Genomic DNA, 22474 nt, shown 5'->3' with positions numbered 1-22474 from the left:
AAAAAAGTCTTTACTTTTTAAGATCAGACAAGCCAACGGGAAAGAATGGGTGGAGAGGGAACTAGCAGAGACGAAGACAGAAGGAATAGTTCAGTTGTTTCACAAAGGAGAGGACCACTGAGGTGATGGGCATGGTGCTTGGTACTAGGGGTGCAAAGACGAAGTCCGCATGGGCCTGCCTGTGGGACGATGACTGCCTAATACAGAGCAGGAGCAAGAACAGCGTCAGAACAGCTAATGTCTGCTGAGCGTGACGTGTCGGGAACTGCTGTCAGCGCTTTACATGCATTGACTCATTCTGTCCTGACAACACCCCTGCGAGTTACATAGCATCATTGTTCTCCACATTTTAAAGGAGAGGAAACTCAGGCACGGAAAGGATAAGTAATCTGCCCAAGGTCGCTAACAGCTCGTCAGCCACGGTCTGCCCCAGGCCACAGGTCTGCGGCTCTGTGAGTTGTGTCAATAGGTTGTTACACTGCAAAGCAGAGAGAAAAGCACGGGCAGTGTACAGAAGGAGCATAAAGGAGGAGGCGTTCAGTTTTTCTGGCAGGGGAGAGAGTAGGGCAGGAAGACGTCTTGTCAGAGGAGGAATAGATGGATGACGGGGGCGGGTGGGGGATCCAAATAGAGGAGCCCACTGTTGTGACCAGGAGAGAACCCGCGTGCTGTGACATGTATATGGAGGTGTTGCTCTGTCACCAGTAATTTGCACAGCCTTCATCTCTGCCCGGTCCTAATCACAGGGACAGTCACATTTGATTTTATTCATTTCTGTGAACAAGCATGATGTTTATTAAAAAATCTGTTAGAACTGGGTTATCCTTCTAGGGTTACCTGTCCTGCCCATTGAAACCATCATTAGAGTGGAGTTTGTGATATTAAATGTAACATATATGTGCCTGTCTGTCTACTACCTACCTACATACATACCTTCAATTTGGCAGAAATCTAGCTGAGAATTTCCTGTGCTGTTGGGGCCCAGATAATCTCTTGAGAATTTGCGAGGCAGATTACTGAAGAAACAGTTTAAATTCCAGAAAATAAGCAGATACTTTGCATGGAACAGTTAACAGCCCTCTCTGAGGTTAATCTGTGGTAAATATATGGCTCTCGTTGTGTGTGGTCAGTCTGCCCTACGCTACTTCTGCCAGAGCTGCACCCCCCCCACCTCAGCCACCCCCCCACCTCAGCCACCCCACCCCCACCTCAGCCACCCCCCACCTCAGCCACCCCACCCCACCTCAGCCACCCCCACCCCAGCCACCCCCACCCCAGCCACCCCCACCTCAGCCACCCCACCCCACCTCAGCCACCCCCACCCCAGCCACCCCACCTCAGCCAACCCCCACCCCAGCCACCCCCACCCCAGCCACCCCCACCTCAGCCACCCCCACCTCAGCCACCCCCCACCTCAGCCACCCCCACCTCAGCCACCTCCCACCTCAGCCACCCCCACCTCAGCCACCCCCCCACCTCAGCCACCCCCCCACCTCAGCCACCCCACCCCAGCCACCCCACCCCACCCCACCCCAGCATTGGCCACGTCCTGACGCCCAGCTCCTGCCTCAGCCACGAACTGCCTTCTGGGATTGGGGGCACTGGGAAAGCAGCACTTGTAGGAGGCTCACATGGCGTGAGGTTGTCTGCTTTGCACTTTAGGTACTAGTTTAGAAAAATAAATGTTATGTTCAGTGGTTTATTTGAGGCCACATCAAAATGCCCCTGCATCAGAATACTGTGTCATTGTGGCTGTGTGGGAAAGTGCTTACATCAACATGTCGTGTGTGGACAAAGGGAATATTCTTGGGAGTGAGTAAGGGTGTTTAATAAAGGAAGAAGCTGGTTCAGAGTTGGAAAGATAGGCTTCTCCTTAACCTTTTACAGCAGAACTGCTATGTGCCACTCACAAGAATCGGCGAGGATGTATCTAACTCTGAGAAAAGGCCCATCTGGGTTCCTGGCTCTGAAAGAAAAACCTCAACGTTAGGCATGACATCACCACCACCCTGTGGTGATATGTTGTAGTTCATTGTATTTTAGAGGCGAAAGAAGCACATCTGATGTGCGGACAGCATGCTCATTTCGTACCTTCTCCTTTAAATAAAAGTATAATGGCATATATAATTTGTAAACTCCTAAAGAAGGAACACATTAAACATGGAGAGAAAGCTTAATTTTAGGAATTAACAAATAAAAAGTTCACAGAATAACTGGAGTCTCAGGAAGGTAATTATAGCCATAGTTTTTCTGAAGAAAATTACAAACCAGTATCAGGGACTAAGTACATGAAGGAATCATTAGGTGACTTATTGATATAGATGTAGAGGGCATTTAGAGTACGTTGGATAATCTCCATGATTTTGCTTCAGAATGCATTAATTTATGTTTAAATATGTGTCCCAAACATGAGAGTTTACACTATTTCCAACAAAATGGTGAAGATACTTTGAGTATGTGCAGAGGTTTCAGAACATTAGGCTTAGGAAAGTCGTACCTTCTTCCTCATGTCCCTCAGTTTCCTGAGGAGCGGACCTGGTCACTTGCCAGGGTTTGTGCATGCTGCAGCATTCTGGCTTTTGTTTGACAGGTTGAATGTGTTCCTTTGTGGACGGGGGGGGAGACCCTAGGAGTTGTGGTGGAAAGCCTTTTCTGGCACTGGGTTGAGCATGGCGGGATGGAAATCTGCATAACCACAGCCCTTCATGGAGGTCTACGCTTCACTCAGCTTAGCAAGCACTTGTACGCACAGTAGTGGAGGCTGTGTGCTGCCTGTGTAGGGCGGATGGCAACACACACATCCCAGAACACACTGTGTGTGTGTGTGTGTGTGTGTGTGTGTGATGTGTAAAAGGAAACAATTAGTTCTGGAAAAATGTGTTTAAAACAAAACGATAGTGGTTATATCGTATATAAAGAAGAACAAGTGAAATGATTTCACAAACTTCTAGAATACTAAATGCCCTGATTGTTGTGTGAATATTAAAGCATTGTGCTACAGGCATGCAATCTTCTTGCCTCCTAGTGTTAGGACTGTACCGCTAACACTTGGAGCTGTGGAATTCTTCAGAGGCACCTCGGGCTGGGGAAGCTCAGCTGCTCTGGTCCTGCTGGTGTCCCCTCCCATTATTCTGGTGCACAGCACTGCTTGACAGTTGCTCCAAGGGGCAGTTTCTAGAGAGGGACGTGATTCGTGATGTTGTGAATGACACAACGCTTGCATCACCTTATTGCATCATCATTAAAACTGGTTCCAGAAACACAGCCTATCTCCACTCTTCCGTAAGCTGGCATATCCCTCTCTCACTGCAGTATCTTATGGCTCCTGCCTGAAACTTCCTTGCCTTGTTCTCAGCGCGGCTCTTCTGCCAGCATTTGCTTTCCTGGTGGGTCAGGCCGGCGCAGTGCAGGCTTTGGGTGGTGGTTCAGGCTGGAGACACGGTAAAGGGGAAGGATAAGCAGCTTGGGCTACGGTTCTTCATCTGCCCCGCTCCCCACCTTTCCCAGTATGCGTAGGCTTCCGTGCACATCCCAGGTCTTCATTCCTCCATCCAGAAGTCTGATTCTAGTCTTCTGCAAATCAAGCCTTTCTTCTCTGAATGGGAGTTGAGAGTAGCCTGGTCTCTTGTGGGCAGCTAGCTCTCGAGGACGAAGGGAAGCGCTCAAGTGAGCACGCTCAGGTATTAGGCCCGAATTATTCCCCGACCTGCCCTGGAGCAGAGCCAGTGGGTGGAAAGAGGGTGGGAGTAGGCTGGTAATGGGGCTGCACACACAGCAAGAGACATTCTGAGTGTGTGGAGATGCAATACCTCCCTAAGGAGGTGTTTTAGGAAGATTTCTTACACCAAGTTTTTTAAATGCTCAAAGTCAGATAAGAGCCAATGATTAGACCGAATAGTATCAGAGGTAAATGAGGAAAGAACCAGAAGTACTGAATGAGATTTTTTTAAAGGGCTTATACAAATTACTTAATGTTGTTTATAAGAGTGCTTATTAAGCCTGGATGACAATTACAGCCACTAGATTTTAATACGCGTATGTTCCTATGCCTTACATGCCTGTAGCACAATGACCTATTGAATCAAAACCTTCCAGCCGTTAATGTCTGTAAGTTTTCCATGTGACCAGCCAGAGTTTAGAACAACTGGTGTATTTAATAGAGCTTCATGTAATACATGTACTCATTTCAATAAAGAACACGATTTGATTTTAAGAAAGTAAGAAATTCATGGTGAGACAAAAGTCAGAAGGGGAAAGAGGGATGCAAGGCACACAGCCCAAAGGTCCTGCAATCAAGAGGGACTGATGGGAGATTTTGGCGGCTGGGAGAAAAGCCAGGCTTGAAGCAGTGTAGCAGGTGGCTGAGAAAACAGGTTGACAGACTGAGTCAGAAGGAGACCAGATGGCCTACCTTCCAAAGCCATAGGATGAGGGGCAGTAACCATTCCGTTTAAGTTCTGGCATGTTCGTGGAGAAAAACAGTTATTATAACCACACAAAAATATATAGAAAGGTGAGGAAAAGGGGGGAAAAGCAATGTTATGACAGACACAAGAAAGTATAAACTTGTGATGAAGCTAGGATCAAATGTGGGTGTGTGGGGTTTGTGTTTGACCACTCTTCAAGTCAAATTATGTCAGCCCAACTGTTGGGTAAAGTATGGGAGGATGGAAAATCTGGTACAAATAATAGTTGATGTACCTATTTTAAAGGTATATGTGTCTTGGGGCAGCTGGTTAACTCAGTTGGTTAGAACAAGGTTGTCGGTTCGATCCCCACATAGGCCAGTGTGAGCGGCGCCCTCCACAGCTAGATTGAAACAACTACTTGACTTAGAACTGATGGATCCTGGAAAAACACACTTAAAAAAAAAGTTAAAAAAAAACCCTATATATGCCTATATGCCTCGTATACCACCTGAATACAGTATGAATGCTGTTGAGATAGATGGCCTTCATTAATAATAATGAAATGGTACTGGATAAAAGTAGAATGGCTTTCCATTTGCGGGGGAAAAAAGCAGAATAGTCAACAGCTAAGTGCTTGTATTTTCTGCAAAGACATTTGCAAAGGAGAAGAGATGGCCACAAAGTAAGCAGCTTTGTCCGTTTCTCAGAATGCTGTTGAGTTTCCTGCCCAGGCTCTTAAGATAGCATCCGGTTCAGGTTTCTCCCAAAGACATTTCAGCTGCTTTATTTGAATGGCAGCCTTCACGTCATTCATTTGTGTAGTGAATAGTTATGAAGAGCTGTTCTCTGAGAAGGGCTGGGGGTTGCCGTGGTGAAGAAAATGGGCGTGGCTCTGCTCTCAGCGAGCTCCCATTGGGAGGTAGGGGTGTCAGTCTGGGGCTAATTGAATTTTGAAGTGCCATTGGCGTCCAGGTGATGATATCCAGCCACCACTGTCGTCAGTTTCTAATTCTTATTGGTGAATAAAACTGATGTTCTAAGAAGTAAAATAATACTATATAGCAGTTGCAAACTCTGATCCATTATTACATTAAATACAATTTTATGAGTGATTTCTGTTCTTACATTTAATGTTGAAAGAACTTGACACATTTGGGGGCTGTATACTTTATGTGGTTATAGGTCTTTGCGTGATAATGTATCTAATATAAGCCTTGGGCCATTGTTCAGGAATGTTCTTTTTTAAAACCTTGTGTCAGTCCCACTTGCAACAACTTTTCCCGAAGTATGACTTACCAAAAGAGTCCCTTCTATGTGATACTTTGTATTTATATAGCGTTTGGGAGTTTATGAAAGATATTTACACATCATTTTGTTTCAGGCTAACAAGTCGGAGGAATACAGTGTGGGTGATATTTATCCTCCCCTTACAGGTGGCAAAATTCAGGTTTATAGATCTCAGTACTTATTTGAGGTCACAAATCTAGGAAATGGTGCAGCCAGGAGTGGAACCCACTCTGGGGCTCTTTATAGGACTCAGGTCTATTTCTTTTAGCTTTCTGCCAGCATACTGACTTGCTGCAAAGAAAGAAACATTAAAATAGCTTTCTCCATTAAATTCTTCAAATTCTCATCAGGCAAGAAAAAATTTTAATCCTTTAAAATTTTTTGTTTTCTGATTATTCAATAAATCGATTAACACATATCAATTATTTTCTTAGTATCAGCTACATGGCCAATTGTAGAATTAAAAAAAAAAATACAGGAGACACAAATTTTTTAAAATTGCTGTACAATGATTAATGCTACAAATTATGTGTGATCATGAGCTGTGGGTGCACGTAGGATGTGACGGTGGCCTGAGCCTTGCAGGGTGGTGGGATGGCGGGGGTTTGAAGGAGCAGCGGATAACATGATGAGGAGAAGGAAGAGCTCATGCAAAGCTTGGACATAGGGGGACGTGGAGGATTTGGGGGTTAGTGAGTACTTCCCTTTCACACTACTGTTAGGAGAATTAGGAGGACGGCTGAAGATGAAGCTGTTGAAGAAGGTGGACTTGTGGGAGGAAGAGTCTGTGCCCCGCTAACAAGTCTGGAATACGTTGTGGGTGAAGGCAAAGCACTGAGCATATCAAGCCAGAATGTGGTGGCATCAGATCTGATTTCCAGGGATAATTCTGTCCATAGCAGGAAGAATGGACTAGTGGTGGGGAAAATGGACAGCAGGGAGAATATTCAGGGAGCTGTTGAGTTCAGAGAATGAGAGGAGCTTGAACTAAAGCAATGTCAGGAGGGTTGGAAAGGGACGGAGTTTCTATAATAAATAATGCTTATTGGGATGAACATTGGTGATAACTTCTCATAGCACATTTTAAAAGAATTATGTATTCTTTCGTAGCCATTGTCTCATATATTATCATAGCACATAGTGACCTACGGGTATTATTTCCACGTTAGTCTGTAAAACTAAAGAGGCTTACCATTAAAGAATGTCACATCGACTCATGATGTTAGAGTTTTTGTACAGATACCCAGGAAGGCAGACACAGCGCTTCCTAGAGCTCATATGACAAAAATGGATTAGGAAATGCATCTGACAAAGGGTGGGAGGATGGAATAGACAGTAGTTAAAAAGATAGGAAAGAAGTGATTACATACAAAATATAGACCCATGTCTTTGACTGTGCAGGCTGCTGTAACAAAAATACCAGAAACTGAGTGGCTGAACAACACACATTTATTTCTCACAGTTTGGGGGCTGTGAAATCCGAGACAAGGCATTCTGGTGAGGATTTGCGTCCTGGTTCACAGGCAGCCAGCCATCTTCTAGCTGTGCTCTCACCTGGCGGAAGGGACGGGAGAACTCTCCGGGGTCTCTTATGGGAGTAGTAGTGCCAGTCACGAGGACTCCCCCCCATCCCCCATTACCTGGTCACCTCCTGAAGGCCCCACCTCCTCAAGTCATCAAATTGGGGATTAGGATTTCAGTTTTTGGGTGAGTACAAACATTCAGTCTGTAACAACCCACCTCTGCCATCACAACAAATTCCATTCCCATTCCTTAGAGGAGAGAAATTAGGGGTCATGTTGGGACAAGAATAGGAGAAGCGAGAGATTCTTCTGGAATTTTTGAAGGCATCTCTAAAAGATGAGTCATCACTGACATTTCCACCTCATCATATCAAACTTTTCACCGCACTTATTTGATGGCCCAAAATAGCCAACATATGAAAATGTACATTTATTGGATAAATCAGGCAGTAACTGATTTTTCAGAGATTCTTAGCTTTACACAAATCCTCACTGAATGGGTATTTGCAAAGTTGCATTCATCTCAGGACAGTAAAGTAATATTCCATCTAAGTAACTTCAACTTGTGGCACAGAAGTGTTTCTGGAATTTTAGGTAAAATCCCAGAGCACCCGAGTGGGTGTTTAATTTAAAAGAGAAATTACTTTTGTTGCTCTAAGCAAGAGGCGTGAAATGAGCAATTCCACAGCTTTAAGACGTTGGACTTAAAACAGTCTCGGAAAGCCAACTAGATAAATGATCTTTCAAGTTAAAGCTTATTTTATTGAAATAACTTTTTCAAAGCCAAGTTAATTAAGCTTTTTGTTTTTCATATTTGGAAACTGGGGTATCAGATTTACAGTTAAAGTCTATATGGTTTTACTGATTTTTCATAAGAGTCAGGTAGTACTAAACTAGTATCTGCCAGATTATATGGCTCAATGGCAGTTAAATGTTTCCAAACCCTTCCTTGAGGAAGGAGAACGTTCATCAATCACCCTACAGATTGTGAACAAAATAAAGTTAAAATCTAATACTTAATTTTAGTAGATTTGTAATTATAACTCTCTGATCATAACTTTCTTACATCACTAACTTTGATTTGTTATTCTAGTTGAACATAAATACTGAGTATAATAAATACTATGATTTCAAAGAATGGTTCCTTGTTTCTTCACTTAGTATACTCATTATTTAGAGATTTTTGGAGTCACGTATGTTTTTCCATGAACCACACTTTGATTATGTGATTATATTTGCTAAAGCTGTTGCAAATTAATCATTTTTTGTTATGGTCCTCCTTTTGTAACAAGTATTTGTTTAACTAGCCATATATAAACAGAAATTTGTTTTGAGGATTAACTTTCATGTGAATAACTGCCTCCTACTTAAATTTTTTACATCACATCTCTTCGAGGAAAGCTAGCTAGTCTCAGAATGATTTTTCTTTTTTCCCTTCAAGAATTTAAAATGAACTGTTTGTATATTGGAACATAGAGAAGTTTATAAATGTGTGAAGGCAGGGACTTTATCGTACCTGTCTGTGTATTCCCCACAGCCTCACACAGTGCAGATCGATCCAGGCTTATGCAAGATTTAAAGAATATGAAGTTACATAGAAAAAAACAGATAAATTATGTGCTTTAAAGTGACTAGGTAAGGACCATCTCTAAATTAGCCATATTCTTACAACTGAGGTAGACATTTTCCTGCCCCTCTGCCTGTCTCTCCCCACCATCCCCCAGGGAGTGCGCCTAGAGGCACACGCACCTTAGTGCTTTGTATCTGCTGGGCTGATATGTGTGAAAAGAAGCAGGCCCAGACCTGCTGAATGCTAGAAACCATAAAATCATTTCCAGCCCCCATTTCCTGTTTTCTCATTCTTTCATTCTTTGAGAATACAGTTATACCCCATTTTACACTTGAAGTAAAAGTTGTTCATTCCCACATCTCTGGAGGCCCTGAGGTGTCAGCTAACGTGTTAGATGGCGATGTTACTAACATGTGGAGGATGCAGTCTTTGCTCTTACGAAGGTCTCAGCATGGTGGGACCACAGACAGGTAACCCGAAGCCATTGAGTGTCACAAGCGCTGGTACACAGATATGGACAGAGGTGGGAGTGGTCACTTCTTCCTAGGGGGTCACGGAGGCATTCACGGGCAGTCCAGTCGCACTGGGTCAGAGTGGAGATGAATGGGGAGCTTTTCAGACGGAGACGGAGGAGAGGACAGTGAGGGCAGAGAGAAGAGTGTGTGTGGGGGGGGAGGCGGGAGCTGCGGCTGGAGAGCGTGATGCAGGCAGGGGCCTCCATGGTACAGATGGAGTTTGGACGGCAAGCTGCAGGGAGTAGAGAACTAACGAAGGGCACAATATAATCAGGTTTTTATTTTAGAAAATGGCCCTAATAACCATGCAGAGAATGAGCAGGCTACGTAGGCTTTCTGAGAACAGTGCTTGTAGAACACAAATGCATCAAACATTAAGTCGTCGTCCTCGTTGTCTAAAATAGACCTTTACAAAAATCACAGTACACTCACTTCTATAATTTGAATTTCCAGATGATTTGTTCTTTGGATAGATTATCTTTTCATAGTGTTCCGATACCTTGTGTTTGGCTTTGAGCACTGCAGGCTCTCCATCCTGGGTAACCTCAGCGCAGCTTTCCACCGGACTGGGCCTAATATCCCTTCCTGTCACTCATTTACATCTAGCTGCTCAAGCCAAACGCTCAGACTTTTCCTTGGTTCAGTAAGTCCGGAAGAGTCTGCCTCCAAGATAATGTCTCAAGTTGCTCCACTGCTCTCCATTTCTGTGATGCTGGAACCTTAGTTCAAGGAGCTTTTCGTGCCTCTCCCTCAGACTACTGCCGCCTCCTCCCGGGTCCCCCACTTAGGTTCTCACCCATTTCCCCGTCCTCACTCGGCTGCTTCAAGCATTTCACTAGCTTTTTGCACGTAAACAGTGAACGCCCCGTTGCGTCAGCAGCTCAGGGCTCTGGGCTCCCTCAGCCTCATCTCTGGACACGTTCCTCCTGTTCCATCCGTTATTTGCCCTTACAGTGGCCTCGGAACACTTACTCTCTTCTTCCAAGAAGCTCTTACAATTTGGTGCCTGGCAAATACTCCTTGAACTTAATAGCATAATGATATCATAATAATAACGCTTTCTGCCATTTATTGAATGTTTTCTGTAATCCAGACAGTATGCTAAGTGCTCTCCAGGCATTATCTTATAATTAAATTGGATGCAACAAGCTTGTGAAGTTGATATTATTACTACCATATTTTAGAAGAGGAAACGAGAGCAGAGAGCTGAAATCACTTGCCCAGATTCGTATTGGTGGTGTGTGGCAGAGCCTGGTTTGACATCTGTCTGTCTGAGTCCAGACTGAGCTCTTTGGTACCAAAGTTTCAAAAGTATTTTGTTATCATTAAATATTAATGATCTGACAATTCCTGGAAGACAACTTTGAGCGAGCTATATAAGGTCTGACAATTAAGTTCGCAAACATGTTGCAATGATGTTGCTAACGCTTTGTGATATCAGAGGGATTATTCATTATGAATTTGTACCAACTGGACAAACAGTTAACCAAGTTTACTATTTGGAAGTGCTGAAAAGGCTGCGTGAAAAAGTTAGACACCCTGAACTTTTCGCCAACAATTCATGGCTCTTGCATCACGACAATGCACCAGCTCACACGGCACTGTCTGTGAGGGAGTTTTTAGCCAGTAAACAAATAACTGTATTGGAACACCCTCCCTACTCACCTGATCTGGGCCCCAAGATAAAGGCAGATAAAGGAAATATTGAAAGGAAGACATGTTGATGACATTCAGGACATCAAGGGTAATACAACGACAGCTCTGATGGCCATTCCACAAAAAGAGTTCCAAAATTGCTTTGAAGGGTGGACTAGGTGCTGGCGTCGATGCACAGCTTCCCAAGGGGAGAACTTCGAAGGTGACTGTAGTGATATTCAGTAATGGGGTATGTAGCACTTTTTCCAGGATGACTTCGCGAACTTAATTGTCTGATCTTCATAGAGAAAATCTTTTATTGTAGATGAGGGTAAAGGGGATCAAATATATGGAGATGCAAAGAGAACTGACTCTGGGTAGTGAACACACTATGTGATATATGGATAATGTATTACAGAATTATACACCTGAAATCTATGTAACTTTGCCAACAATTGTCAACCTAATAAACTTTAATTAAAAAAAAAGAAATTGAAAATAAGCATTAATATAATTAACGACATTATTGGTGACAACAAACTTGTTTCAGTATTTTGTGTCTTGTTGATAATAAAAGACAGTATAGTGTAAAAGTGGGGAATGAACTCTGGAGTCAAACAGACCTGGGTTTAATCTCAGCACCTGCTGTAAATTTATATAGACCTCCGTCTTGTATGTGCTTGATGAAGTTCTTGGCACTTACGCTCTGTCAGTGTGCAAAGCAGTGGGATGCATTTAGAATTCTGGTGTTTTGAGCGGTTTTTGTCCCGGAGGCTCACTACAGCATTAATGCTCTTCTGTGAATTCAGTGTAAACGTGACCCATATTGGACTCCAGCCCGAGGGGATCTGTTTGAGTCCGTCCTGTGACGTGTCTTCATAGCCAGGCTGTAAGTTTAGTTTGCCGTAAGTTTAGTTTCCTTCTTTCTTCTTAACTTCGAATTAAAATGAAACACTGAATTTAACTTTATTAGGTAAAATAAACGCAGAGATCTTCCATTCTAATAGGTAACGGTAAACATAATAAACATATCAATAAACATAATACATATGTAAATTACATTATATGTTAGAAGATGTACTTTGTGTGGGGGGATAAATAAGATCAAGGTGGAGGAAAATAGGGAGAGCGTGTTTCTGTATTAAATTGGAGGTCGATGAGGTGTGTCTCGTTGAGAAGGTCAGAATTGAAGGAGGTTAAGGAGTTGAGTGGATACACTTCTGAGGGACGAGCAGTCAGGGGCACAGTGTGTTGTGTCCAGATGTCAGGGAGGAGCGTACATGCCCGTTTAAAAGCAAAGCAACACGATGGAGGGAGAGATGCTGGGTGACATCAGAGGGGTTCCAGAAATTCTGTTGTTGACGATGCAATGAACTTGCATCGTGAAATGAGTGGCAGGGGGCCTGACCCAGAGAGCCCCTCCCTGCGTCTTCCAGCCACATGCCCTCCCCTTGTGAGCTCCATCCTGCATGTGTAACCCAAAGCTCTTTGAAGATTCCCCAAATTTCCCTGCCATTTTAAACCTTTCTACTTCTGCACACTCCTAAAATACCCTCTCCTTCCCTTGTCATTCTGGTAAGCTCCTTTGAAACCAGCCCCAGGCTGTCCTCAGAGGCAGAGTGGGTCTTCCTTCTCTGGACCTCCATCCTCAGTGCTTTGAATATATGTGTGTCACAGTAACACATGGCAGCCAATAACGGGCATTTAATGAGCACTTACTATGTGCTATGCAATAAGGCCGTTACATGCTTTTAATTTGTTCCTTACAGCAGCCCTATAAGCTATCGTCCTTTTATAGGTGAATCAATAAAGGCATAAGGAAGTTTAGTAATTTGCTTAAACTCATCCAGCGCCTAAGTGGTGGCACCAGGTCTCTGGCTCCAGAGCCCATACCTTTCTTTTTCATTAATTTCTTTTTTCAACTTTATTTTTCAATTACAGTTGACAGACAGTATTATATTGGTTTCAGGGGCACATATAGTGATTAGACATTTACATACCTTATGAAGTGATCACCCCAACAAATCTAGTACCCTTCTGACACAATGCATAAGTTATTATAATATTATTGCCTGTATTCATGGTGCTCACCAGGTGGGAAAGGGATTGGGGGATGGGTAAAAAAGGTGAAAGGGATTAAGAAGTATGAATTGCCAGCTCTAAAAATGGTCACGGGGATGGAAAGCCCATGCCTTTCTTAATCATTGCGTTATACTGTGCCTCTCCCCTTTCCAACATTTACTGAACACTTGCTGTGTACAAGTCAGTGTACGTGTCACACTGTATTACAAGCATTAGTTTGTGTGCTTGTGCCATCTGTACTATTTGTGATGACTCGGCAGTCAGGGAACTGTGTCATAGTTACCTTTGCTCTTTGGGACTTGATTGACCATAAAGAAGAAAATATTGTCTCATGTAATTTGTTGGACATGGGAAACAATATTCAAAATGTTAATGATACTGTGTCATTAATTCTGAATTTTATTTGGTTTTGAATTTAATTTCATCATGTCGTGCTTCTGCTTCTCCCCAGACCAGTATTAAAGAGGGACAACTATTGAAGCAAACCAGTTCTTTCCAAAGGTGGAAAAAGCGCTACTTCAAACTTCGAGGCCGGACACTTTATTATGCAAAGGACTCAAAGGTAATTCGAGAAAAAACTAGTTGCAAGCAAGCACTTGAGGCTGTGGGTGGGTTTAAAATTATGGTTCTGTAAGCTGTTCTTGTCTTGGAGCTCACTATAGCCTTCTGTGCTTGCTGCTCTTCTGTGAATTGCATATAAATGTGATTCATCTGGACCACATCCCAAGGGGGGGTCAATTTAAGTCAGTTTCAGGGCATGTCCCCTAATACGATTGAATAGGAAGGTTCTAGTGTATTTTTTGCTTTCTTCCTTTCTTGTTTTATTCTGATTAAAATGAAATGTTAAATCTAACCTTATGAGATATAATAAACTCAAAATTTTGGATTTCCCCTCCTTTCTCAATACTTTTCATCTTATAAATCTTGCCCTGACCATGAGAGAGAGAGAATGTCTATAGTTGCTGAGAATCGATGCTCTGGTTTCAGACATAGTTCATATCCCAGTTCCAGTACATTCCAGGGGAGCATGTGATGTTGAGAGGTGGCGTAAATGAGGTAATAGACATAAAGTACTTACATGGTACCCGATACACAAAGTGATCACTCAGTTATGCTAGTAGTTACGAATAAAGGTCATAGTGTAACAAAATTAAGGCTTTCAATAATTTTTATGTAACAGTCGAATAAAATAATGATGTAGTTTTGGAGGAAGGAAATTAGAGTGATGAGTTTCCATTTAAACCTGATATTTTATAGTCCTCCAAAAATAGACATTAAGATTTCTTGCTACTGTGTCAGTTGAGTAATTGATAATTTCCCTATTAAAGAAAAGTATGTTCCTAATATAAATAGTAGAGTTACACCCCAGGAAGTAAAAACAAAGCAGCAAACAAACCTAATCTTTAGATTATGCAGCTGTAGGAGTAATAACTGAATGAAATAATCTTCTTTTAAAAGTCGTGTGTTCAGGGTTGTCCCTGATGGGCTGCCTCCTGACTTTTCACACTTGTCAGTAGGCAGCAGATAACCACTTGGTAGTCTTCAGCCTGGCCCCATGTTTCCATCCCTGTGTCTGCACTTCATTCCATTATTCACAAGAGAAATAACCTGTGGCCTTCCATAGCATTTCGTAGTCTGTCTTCTACTTCAAATAGTCTATCTTACGTTAAAATTACTTGTGTCTGTTTCATCGCTTGTGCTGGATTATAAATTCTCTCGAGTCAGGGAACAAGTTGTACAGTCAGATTGGTCGGATTGAAGCATAACCCCCTGGAGATCTTGGGGGGGGTTGAAGCTGTCAGAGAAGGGGCCCCTTTTCCTACACTTTAGAGGAGCATTATACCTGCCTTGCTGGAAGACACTGAATGAGTGTGAACAACGCCGACATGACTCAGTGGGAAGGATGTATTTATTTACTAGAATTTTCGAATCTCTGAATTGTACATTTTTAAAGATCCCATTTCTATGGAGTTTTTACCACTGAAACTTTTTTGATTGAAACCACTTTTAAGAGTATAAAAGAAACATCGTTTTATATTCGCAGAGCACATTCACCATCTCACTTGAACACATTTATAAATGAGGAAAGGAAGGTTCAGAAGGTTCGGTGTGTCTCCAGAACCTGAGTCAGTCTTTTCAGTCCTCACTTAACGAATGTGGGAATGATGATGTTGGGTGCTGCTGCCTCTGCCTTCCTGACAAAGTCGATCTAAGGTTTAGAGATATTGCCCAGTGTGTGTGTGTGTGTGTGTGTGTGTGTCACACTTAGTTCCCCAGGAATTGTGCTTCCACAGAGCACAGAGCGTTCTGCATTGAAATAGTCTTCTGGGGTTCTTTAAAGTCCTTCTCAGTTTGGGGTTTATGTGTTGGTTGTACTTTATGGTTTTACTCACAAAGTATCACTAACTTCGATTTTTCTCCATTTTCTATTCCGAATTCCTGACATAGGCTTATAGTCATGACCTGATATTAAAAAAAAAAAAAAGTTATTGAGGAGCATTGAGTTCGGTTTTCATTTACTCTGTTTGTGTTCTTTTTCATTAACAGTCTCTGATATTTGATGAAGTTGACCTCTCAGATGCCAGTGTAGCGGAAGCAAGCACAAAGAATGCTAACAACAGCTTCACGGTACGGTTATGTTCTAGCTCCCCACCCGAAAGTTACAGAATGACTTTTCCGTATGTAGGATGCCCTCTTCAGTTACCAACTGTGTGTCAGGTGTGCTGGTTGGAGTTCTTACCACTCTATACCCTGGCACCCAACACCCTTCATGATTTGTTTGGGTCAATAAGCCAGTGTATGAAATGTTTTGTTTTGTTTTTTTACTATTTGTGTGTGTGTGTGTGTGTGTGTGTGTGTGTGTGTGTATATATATATATATATATACACATTTTTCTTTTCCTTTTTTTAGGCCTATTAATTTTAATGATTTAAATTTTTCACCGCTTTTAAATTTAATACTTTAATGCCATTGTTCTTTGAATACTCAAAAAGTTTGGTCTTTACCTTCAATCTCATAAATAATATTTTCTTCTTCTCTTCTACTTTTACTGTAGTTGCTCTAGTTCAGGCTGTCATTTCTTTTTGCTTAGGTCATTCATTTGGTAGCTATTTAAGACGTGTCCTCTGTTCCAGTTAATTCTTTTCCAGTTGCAAATCCCATTGCTTAGAATACGTCACTGGCTTGTCATTGCCTGTCAAGTTGCATCTGCAGCCGCATCTTACAGTCTTATAAAATCATGCCTCAGCATTCTTGTGGTACTGATAACTACTTGTCTTTATGCACCCTACCAGACCAGCGTTCTTGTCTGTGCCTATGCTTTCCCCATCCTCTCTGACTTAAATGATTCCGCCTCCATCTAGAGCTATTGAAACCCAACCAGTTCTTTCAGGCATATCTCAGATTCCATTCTTCCTCTATCTAATTCTTTGATTCAGTAAAATGTGAATTTAGTGTCCTGTGGATTGAGCAGTGTGTCCCAGGTACTTGTGCTAAGCCTAAGAGATTCAGGGATGGATGGATGGATGGGTGGATGGATGGATGGATGGATGGATGGATAGATGGGTGGATGGATGGATGGGTGGATGGATGAATGGGTGGATGGATGGATGGGTGGGTGGGTGAGTGGGTGAGTGAGTGAATGAATGAATGAATGAATGAATAAATAAATGTTACTTCCCTTAAGGTATTCACAGTGCAGTTCAGTGAAGTTCATCTGCAGTTATTTGTGTAACTACATATTCCTTAGGTCCTCTAAGATGCATTGCTCTTGCTCTGTAGTTGCCCCCATCCACACGCCCAGTCCCTGCTCTTGGAAGCCACCACTGGTGACAACAGTGTGTTATGTCCATCTGCTAGGTATGCCAGGGCAGGGAAGAAAGACAGATAGACAAATAGAGAGCAGTGCCATGATAGAGGTAAACGCTGATGGGAGGGGGTTGGGGGAAGGATAGATGAGTTCAGATTTCATCTTATTGATTGATGGGTACGTGGGATAATTCATGGTGTAAATATTCCTCCCCCCACTCCCCAGGGAGAGTTTAGTTTGAGAAGAGGAAAGCCAAGAATAGAATCCTGGGAAAATTTTTAAATGTAAGGTTTGACCAATAAAGACAGAGAAAGCATTCTGAAGTTATAGAAGGAGCATCAGGAGGCAATGATGCTATAAAAAGCCACTGGAAGAGTTTCAAGACGGAAGTTGTTAAACATCAAATACTGTTGAGAGGTCAAGTAGAGGAAGAAATGGAAAGCGTTTGTTGAATTTGGTAACCCGGAGGTCGTTTGGTCACGTTGAAGTGGATCGTTTCAGCAGTGGGGTAGCATGCGTTAGGCAGCACTGAGAATGCAGAGTGGAAAGGCAAAGGCGGCCAGGGTAGATTACTTTTCCTACAACTTGGCTCCTTAAAGGAGAACAAGTACAGATAGAAGTATGTTCAGATTTGAAGAGAGAGTGTTGGTTCTTTTGTTGTTCTTTTGCTTTGTTTTTAAAGTGGGTTGTGAAAGTGTCTATAAGAAGAGAGGAAAGCATTGTTAGAATGAAAAGTTGAAGCTTGAGGAAAGAGAGAGAATGAGGATGGAGCCTGATTGCTGAGTCAGCTGAAAGGCAAAAGAACCAGAGCACAGGGTAAGAGATTAGCATCGGACAGTTGATGGGTGTAGGTGTGGGCAGGAAGTTCATGTAATGCAAACCCAAATACTACTGTTCTCAGTGAAATTGAAGACAAGGTCATCTGCTATGAGTAAGAGTTTAGGAGCATTTGGAGTAGCTTCTATAGAAAATGAGAAGTGAAACTGAATAGGGACCTGTAGGAGATTTACCAGGTAGTAAGGAGTGTCACAGTGTCTGCCGAAGATTGGAGATCAAGCTTAGCAGTGCTCTTCATTCTTAGGCCTAGAGCATTTTCTTTAAGATGGGGATAGAGGACAACAACTGAATGGATCCAGGGTTGATGGGGAAGGTTTAACAGAAAGATAAAGGGATAATTGGGTGTTCGGAGGATCAGTAACTCATCTATCTTCCCCCTGTGAGTTCTCAGGTTTTCGGAATGAAACACAAATGGTTAAGGGACAGCTTATTAATGGCTGAACAGGATCCAATAACCACTAAATACAGAACTTCTGATAAATTGGTGGAGGCCTAAGGTCAAAACATTGCTTATTCTTCTTTCCTCCCAAGTGAAGGGGGTCAGAGGTAGGGTGATTGACCAATCAGACTAAACCATTCGCCTTCCCTGGGGAGTAAATGTTAGTCATCCCCCCTTTATGGAGACTCATGGGGGAGGGAGAGATAAGGCTTTCCCCCAACAGGGATCTAGAGCTTAATCTAAAAGAGGGTTCCAACATTTAAGATTCGAAGGATGGAGTAATTTTAGATGAAGACAAAGTCTAGAGCCGGGGTGTCCAAACTGCGGCCCGCGGGCCAACGGCGGCCTGCAATCCATTGTTAATTGGCCAGTAGCAAATTCTAAAAATATATTTAGTTTACTTAAATAAACCAGGTGAGGCAATACATACTTCACCTCGAATGAGTGGCCTGGCTGTTTGTGTATTTTACCGCATATGGCTCTTGGTGAAAAATGTTGAAAAAGTTTGGACACCCCTGGTCTAGAGTATTGGAGCAGATAAAGGTAAAAGGAATGAGAAGCTTGGGTTTGGGAGAGTTTATTTAAATCCTTTGTACAGTTCTTTCTGCATGCCGTCGCTCCTGTTGAACCTTTCTTAGAGAACTTGCTATATCAGGGTTCAACTAATTACACATCTTCTTTAAGAAAAATTGTATATCAGAGCCTGTGTGGATTTCAAATTAACTAACAGCTAGCTAAAATAATGGGGAAAATTGAGTAACATATTTACGAGAAAAACAAAACAGGCTTTATCTACTAGATATGTCACTCACAGGTTAGTGATATTCTAATAGGGATTGAAATAAAGAATATTAATACTGAGTTACTCTTAAAAGCATGGAAAGGCATGTGGTGGGATACTTATATAAGTTAAGTACTTATTTTATTATAACCTCCTTGAGGAAAAAGACTGTGTCATATCTTTTTACGTCATATTACCTTATCCAGAAGTATTTGTTGATTTAATTAAAAAGATGGAAGTTTTTTTAGGCATGAGAAGACTTTTTGTTGAAATATTTTGTTGAAATTTACAAAAAAATGTATACAAGTGGACACTTTGGTCAACGTTGCTCAAGCAGTAGTTCTCCATAATCAGAAGTGTCTGGACGCTGATGGGAACCACTCTGAGCACCTCTTGTACTTGCAGAAGTCACACGTGACTTGTATTCATCTTTTGTTATCGTTATATATTGAGTATTACAATTTTAATAGTTTCTTTCCTTTCTTAAAATGTGTATACATTTTTTAGCACCCTCTGTATATATATGTATACATATATATATATATATATATATATATATATATATATATATATATATATATATATATACACGTTTTTTAATTCTCTTAAATCGGGCTAATTTTAACCAAGGTTTGAGTTTGTGGCTTTGCAGGTATCTTCTGCAATAGTTAACAACCGTGACAACAGTAAAACGTACTGACACTGAAAGATTTTCTGTGATGTTAGGTGACAGTGATGTGATGGGGAATGGAGAAGGACAATCCCAGATGCCTCATTGGCATTTTATAAACCTTCAGGTTAATGTTCATCATTAATTTATTTGTAGTTTAATTTCTACCACGGCATTCTCTGTAATTGTGAACTCTATAATACGTTCTTAGTTTTTTTCATTCATTTTTAAAATCATTTTCGTTTTTATTTTCTTGATATCTGTATGTTATTTTGAGTTTTACTTTCACTTTACATTTGTGTCTTTAACGCACCTTTGTGCTATCTGTGAATGTTCTTCCTGTATCAGACCACAGAAAAGACTTGCTTTCCCCTTGTCATGCTGGTGCCTCTGGGAGGGGATCCCAGACCTCCTGATGTTCAATCCAGGGCTCTTTCCTACCACACAGTATTCTGTTGACTGATGTTACAAACTCCTAAAAGCTTGGGAATTTTTTTTTCCAAGTGTGTTTTTCCAGGACCCATCAGCTCCAAGTCAAGTAGTTGTTTCCATCTAATTGTGGAGGGCGCAGCTCACAGTAGCCCATGTGGGGATCGAACCGGCAACCTTGCTGTAAGAGCACCATGCTCTAACCAACTGAGCTAACCAGTCTCCCCAAACTTTGGGAATTTTGAAGGAGAATGTGGATGAACTTTTATCTTGAGAAAATACTTCATCCCACCTATCTTTCAGAGGTGTAGTGAATATGAAGATGTATTTCCACTTTTAACTCGTACCATGTTTCTCCAAAAAGAAGACTTAGCCAGACAATCAGCTCTCGTGCATCTTTTGGAGCAAAAATTAATAAAAGACCCGGTCCTAGATTATATTATATAAGACCAGGTCTTATAGTAAAATAAGACCGGGTGTTATGTTAGATTTTGCTCCAAAAGACACATTCAAGCTGGTTGTCCGGCTAGGTCTTATTTTCAGGGAAACACGGTATTAGTAAGTGTTATTGGGAAAAGCAGTCTCTGTAATGAGTGAGTTACAATCATTCCTAGTTAGGTAACAGTTGTTTGCTAAAGATGAGCTCTTTAATGATTTGAACGTCCTCACAATCATGTGGTATACATCAAGCTTTCAAAGCCTGCTGTTCAAATGACTGTTTTCTTGACATTTTAATGAAGGTTAAACAAATGAGTCATCATTTTAAAGAAATTTTTGTATTGACCTTGTTAAAACTTCTGATGGAAGTTTATAAAGAAAGTAGCATTTTTTTTTCGAAGTAGAAAGAAACACAGGGGTAATTTATTTGGTTTATTTAACCACCCTTAGCATCTCTAGTGAGCTGGAAAGTGTGTGAGTGTGTAAGTCTAGTGTGTGTGTGACATCTCGTGGTTAACGGCACATCCATGCTGGCCCCACTCAGTTGTATGAAGCACAGATACATGTGCGAGCGCTTATTTTTAGAACTCAGTGAGCACTGGAGCGAAGAGTCGTTTTAGTTCAAGGGTCACTGGCCACAGCAGACGTGACTGAAGGTTGATTGGCATTAGGTTATGCTCTTTCTGATGAGGTTTTAAAAAAATATACATAAAAACAGACCAATCAACAAAGAGAACGTACTCTTACATCATAAAAGATTCTGAAAGTGATGCAGTCATTGTGTAATAGATCTCTTAAGAGAGATATCACATCCTTTGAGCCTAAGAAAGTGTCAGTTTACTTTTATCAATTAGTATCTCAATGTTGAGTTACAAAGAAACTAACTAAAAAAAGTTATTCTTTTCATATCATTCATGAATGCACATCACACAACAGGTATTTAGATAATCACCTAAATAACTCATCACTGAGATAAATAAGTTGCCTACTTTATTTGGTAATGTTTACTGTAACTACTATGTGCCTTCTAAATGCTTTATAGCTGATATATCATCAATTCGTTTTATCAGTCCTAAGGTAGGAAGTGTTATGCTCCCCATTTACAGGAACCGGAGACATCTAATAATCCATGTAAACAGCTAGATTCTGAGCCCACCTGTGCCATCTGGTCTCAGCTGTGCCCGTGGCCATTCTGCTCTCCTGCTCTCCTTTAAAACTCTTTTGTGGGGAGTTTTAAAGGAGTGTGGTTCTGATCGTTTTGCTCTAATTGGGTTTTATGTGTTCAGTTGTCTGTTCCACTCTAAGTCAGCCACGGTCTCATGTTGCATTACCACAGTCTATTGTGATACGGGCCAGTCATACTAAAAACGTTGAATATTATTACATTATATTTGGGGCACTACATTTGAAATAGAAAAGTTGGCTAAGGAACTCACAGAGGGTGGTAACCAGTGTTATAAAGAGGGCTGAGGATTGATTGGCGTTAAAACGCACTTTGTATTTTAAAGATTTGGGGGAAATGTGACCGTCTTTTTAATATTTGAAGGATTATCATGTTAAAGAGGCAGTAGATGGGTTTTGTGTTACTGCAGCGTGCAGGACAGAGACCTGTGGTTAAATTCACAGGGGGACAGTTTCAGCTCCACGGAGAGGACCGCGTTATAAGTTAAGTCACCTGATAGAACGGCCCCTTGTGAGGTAAGCTCTGCCCATTGTTGGAACTCTCTAGTCACCTCATTCCCTGTGAACCGCAAGGGGCCTTCAAGAAGAGAGTTCTCAGCAGACTCAGGCTCAGAGAGCGGAAGTGTTTCTCAAGGTTGGATGGCTAGTAGCTCCGCACAGCTTGTACAGAATTTGGGGCTCTCAGCCCTTGGGGTTTGTTGGGAATAGGCAGGCAGGAGTGGGATTAGAGTTGGCTGAGCGCCCTGCTGGTCACTTTAAACCCAGTCTCATTATAGCCAGAGCTAAGTGACGTCCTTCGCAGATGCTGTGGGAGAGATCTCTGCATGGTGTGTGGATGTGGGAGGGACTGAGGGGAGGTGGTGATACA

At 41.9% G+C, this 22474-nt stretch overlaps 1 protein-coding gene across 6 annotated transcripts in view; it reads left to right on the top strand.

Annotated features, from left to right (window-relative positions):
• The window catches only part of DGKH (diacylglycerol kinase eta), a 165129-nt gene that overhangs the window by 59008 nt on the left and 83647 nt on the right, over positions 1–22474 (top strand). For all 6 annotated transcript variants that reach the window (XM_074329334.1, XM_074329332.1, XM_074329336.1 and 3 more), the window contains exons 3-4: positions 13473–13583; positions 15569–15649. In XM_074329334.1, the coding sequence (XP_074185435.1) occupies positions 13473–13583; positions 15569–15649 (192 nt within the window). The remainder of the gene's footprint in view (positions 1–13472; positions 13584–15568; positions 15650–22474) is intronic.

This window comes from Rhinolophus sinicus, linkage group LG04 (genome assembly GCF_036562045.2).
Source record: "Rhinolophus sinicus isolate RSC01 linkage group LG04, ASM3656204v1, whole genome shotgun sequence".
Taxonomy (NCBI): domain Eukaryota; kingdom Metazoa; phylum Chordata; class Mammalia; order Chiroptera; family Rhinolophidae; genus Rhinolophus; species Rhinolophus sinicus.
Note: the sequence above shows the minus strand (reverse complement) of the source record. Positions and strands in the feature narration are given on the sequence as shown.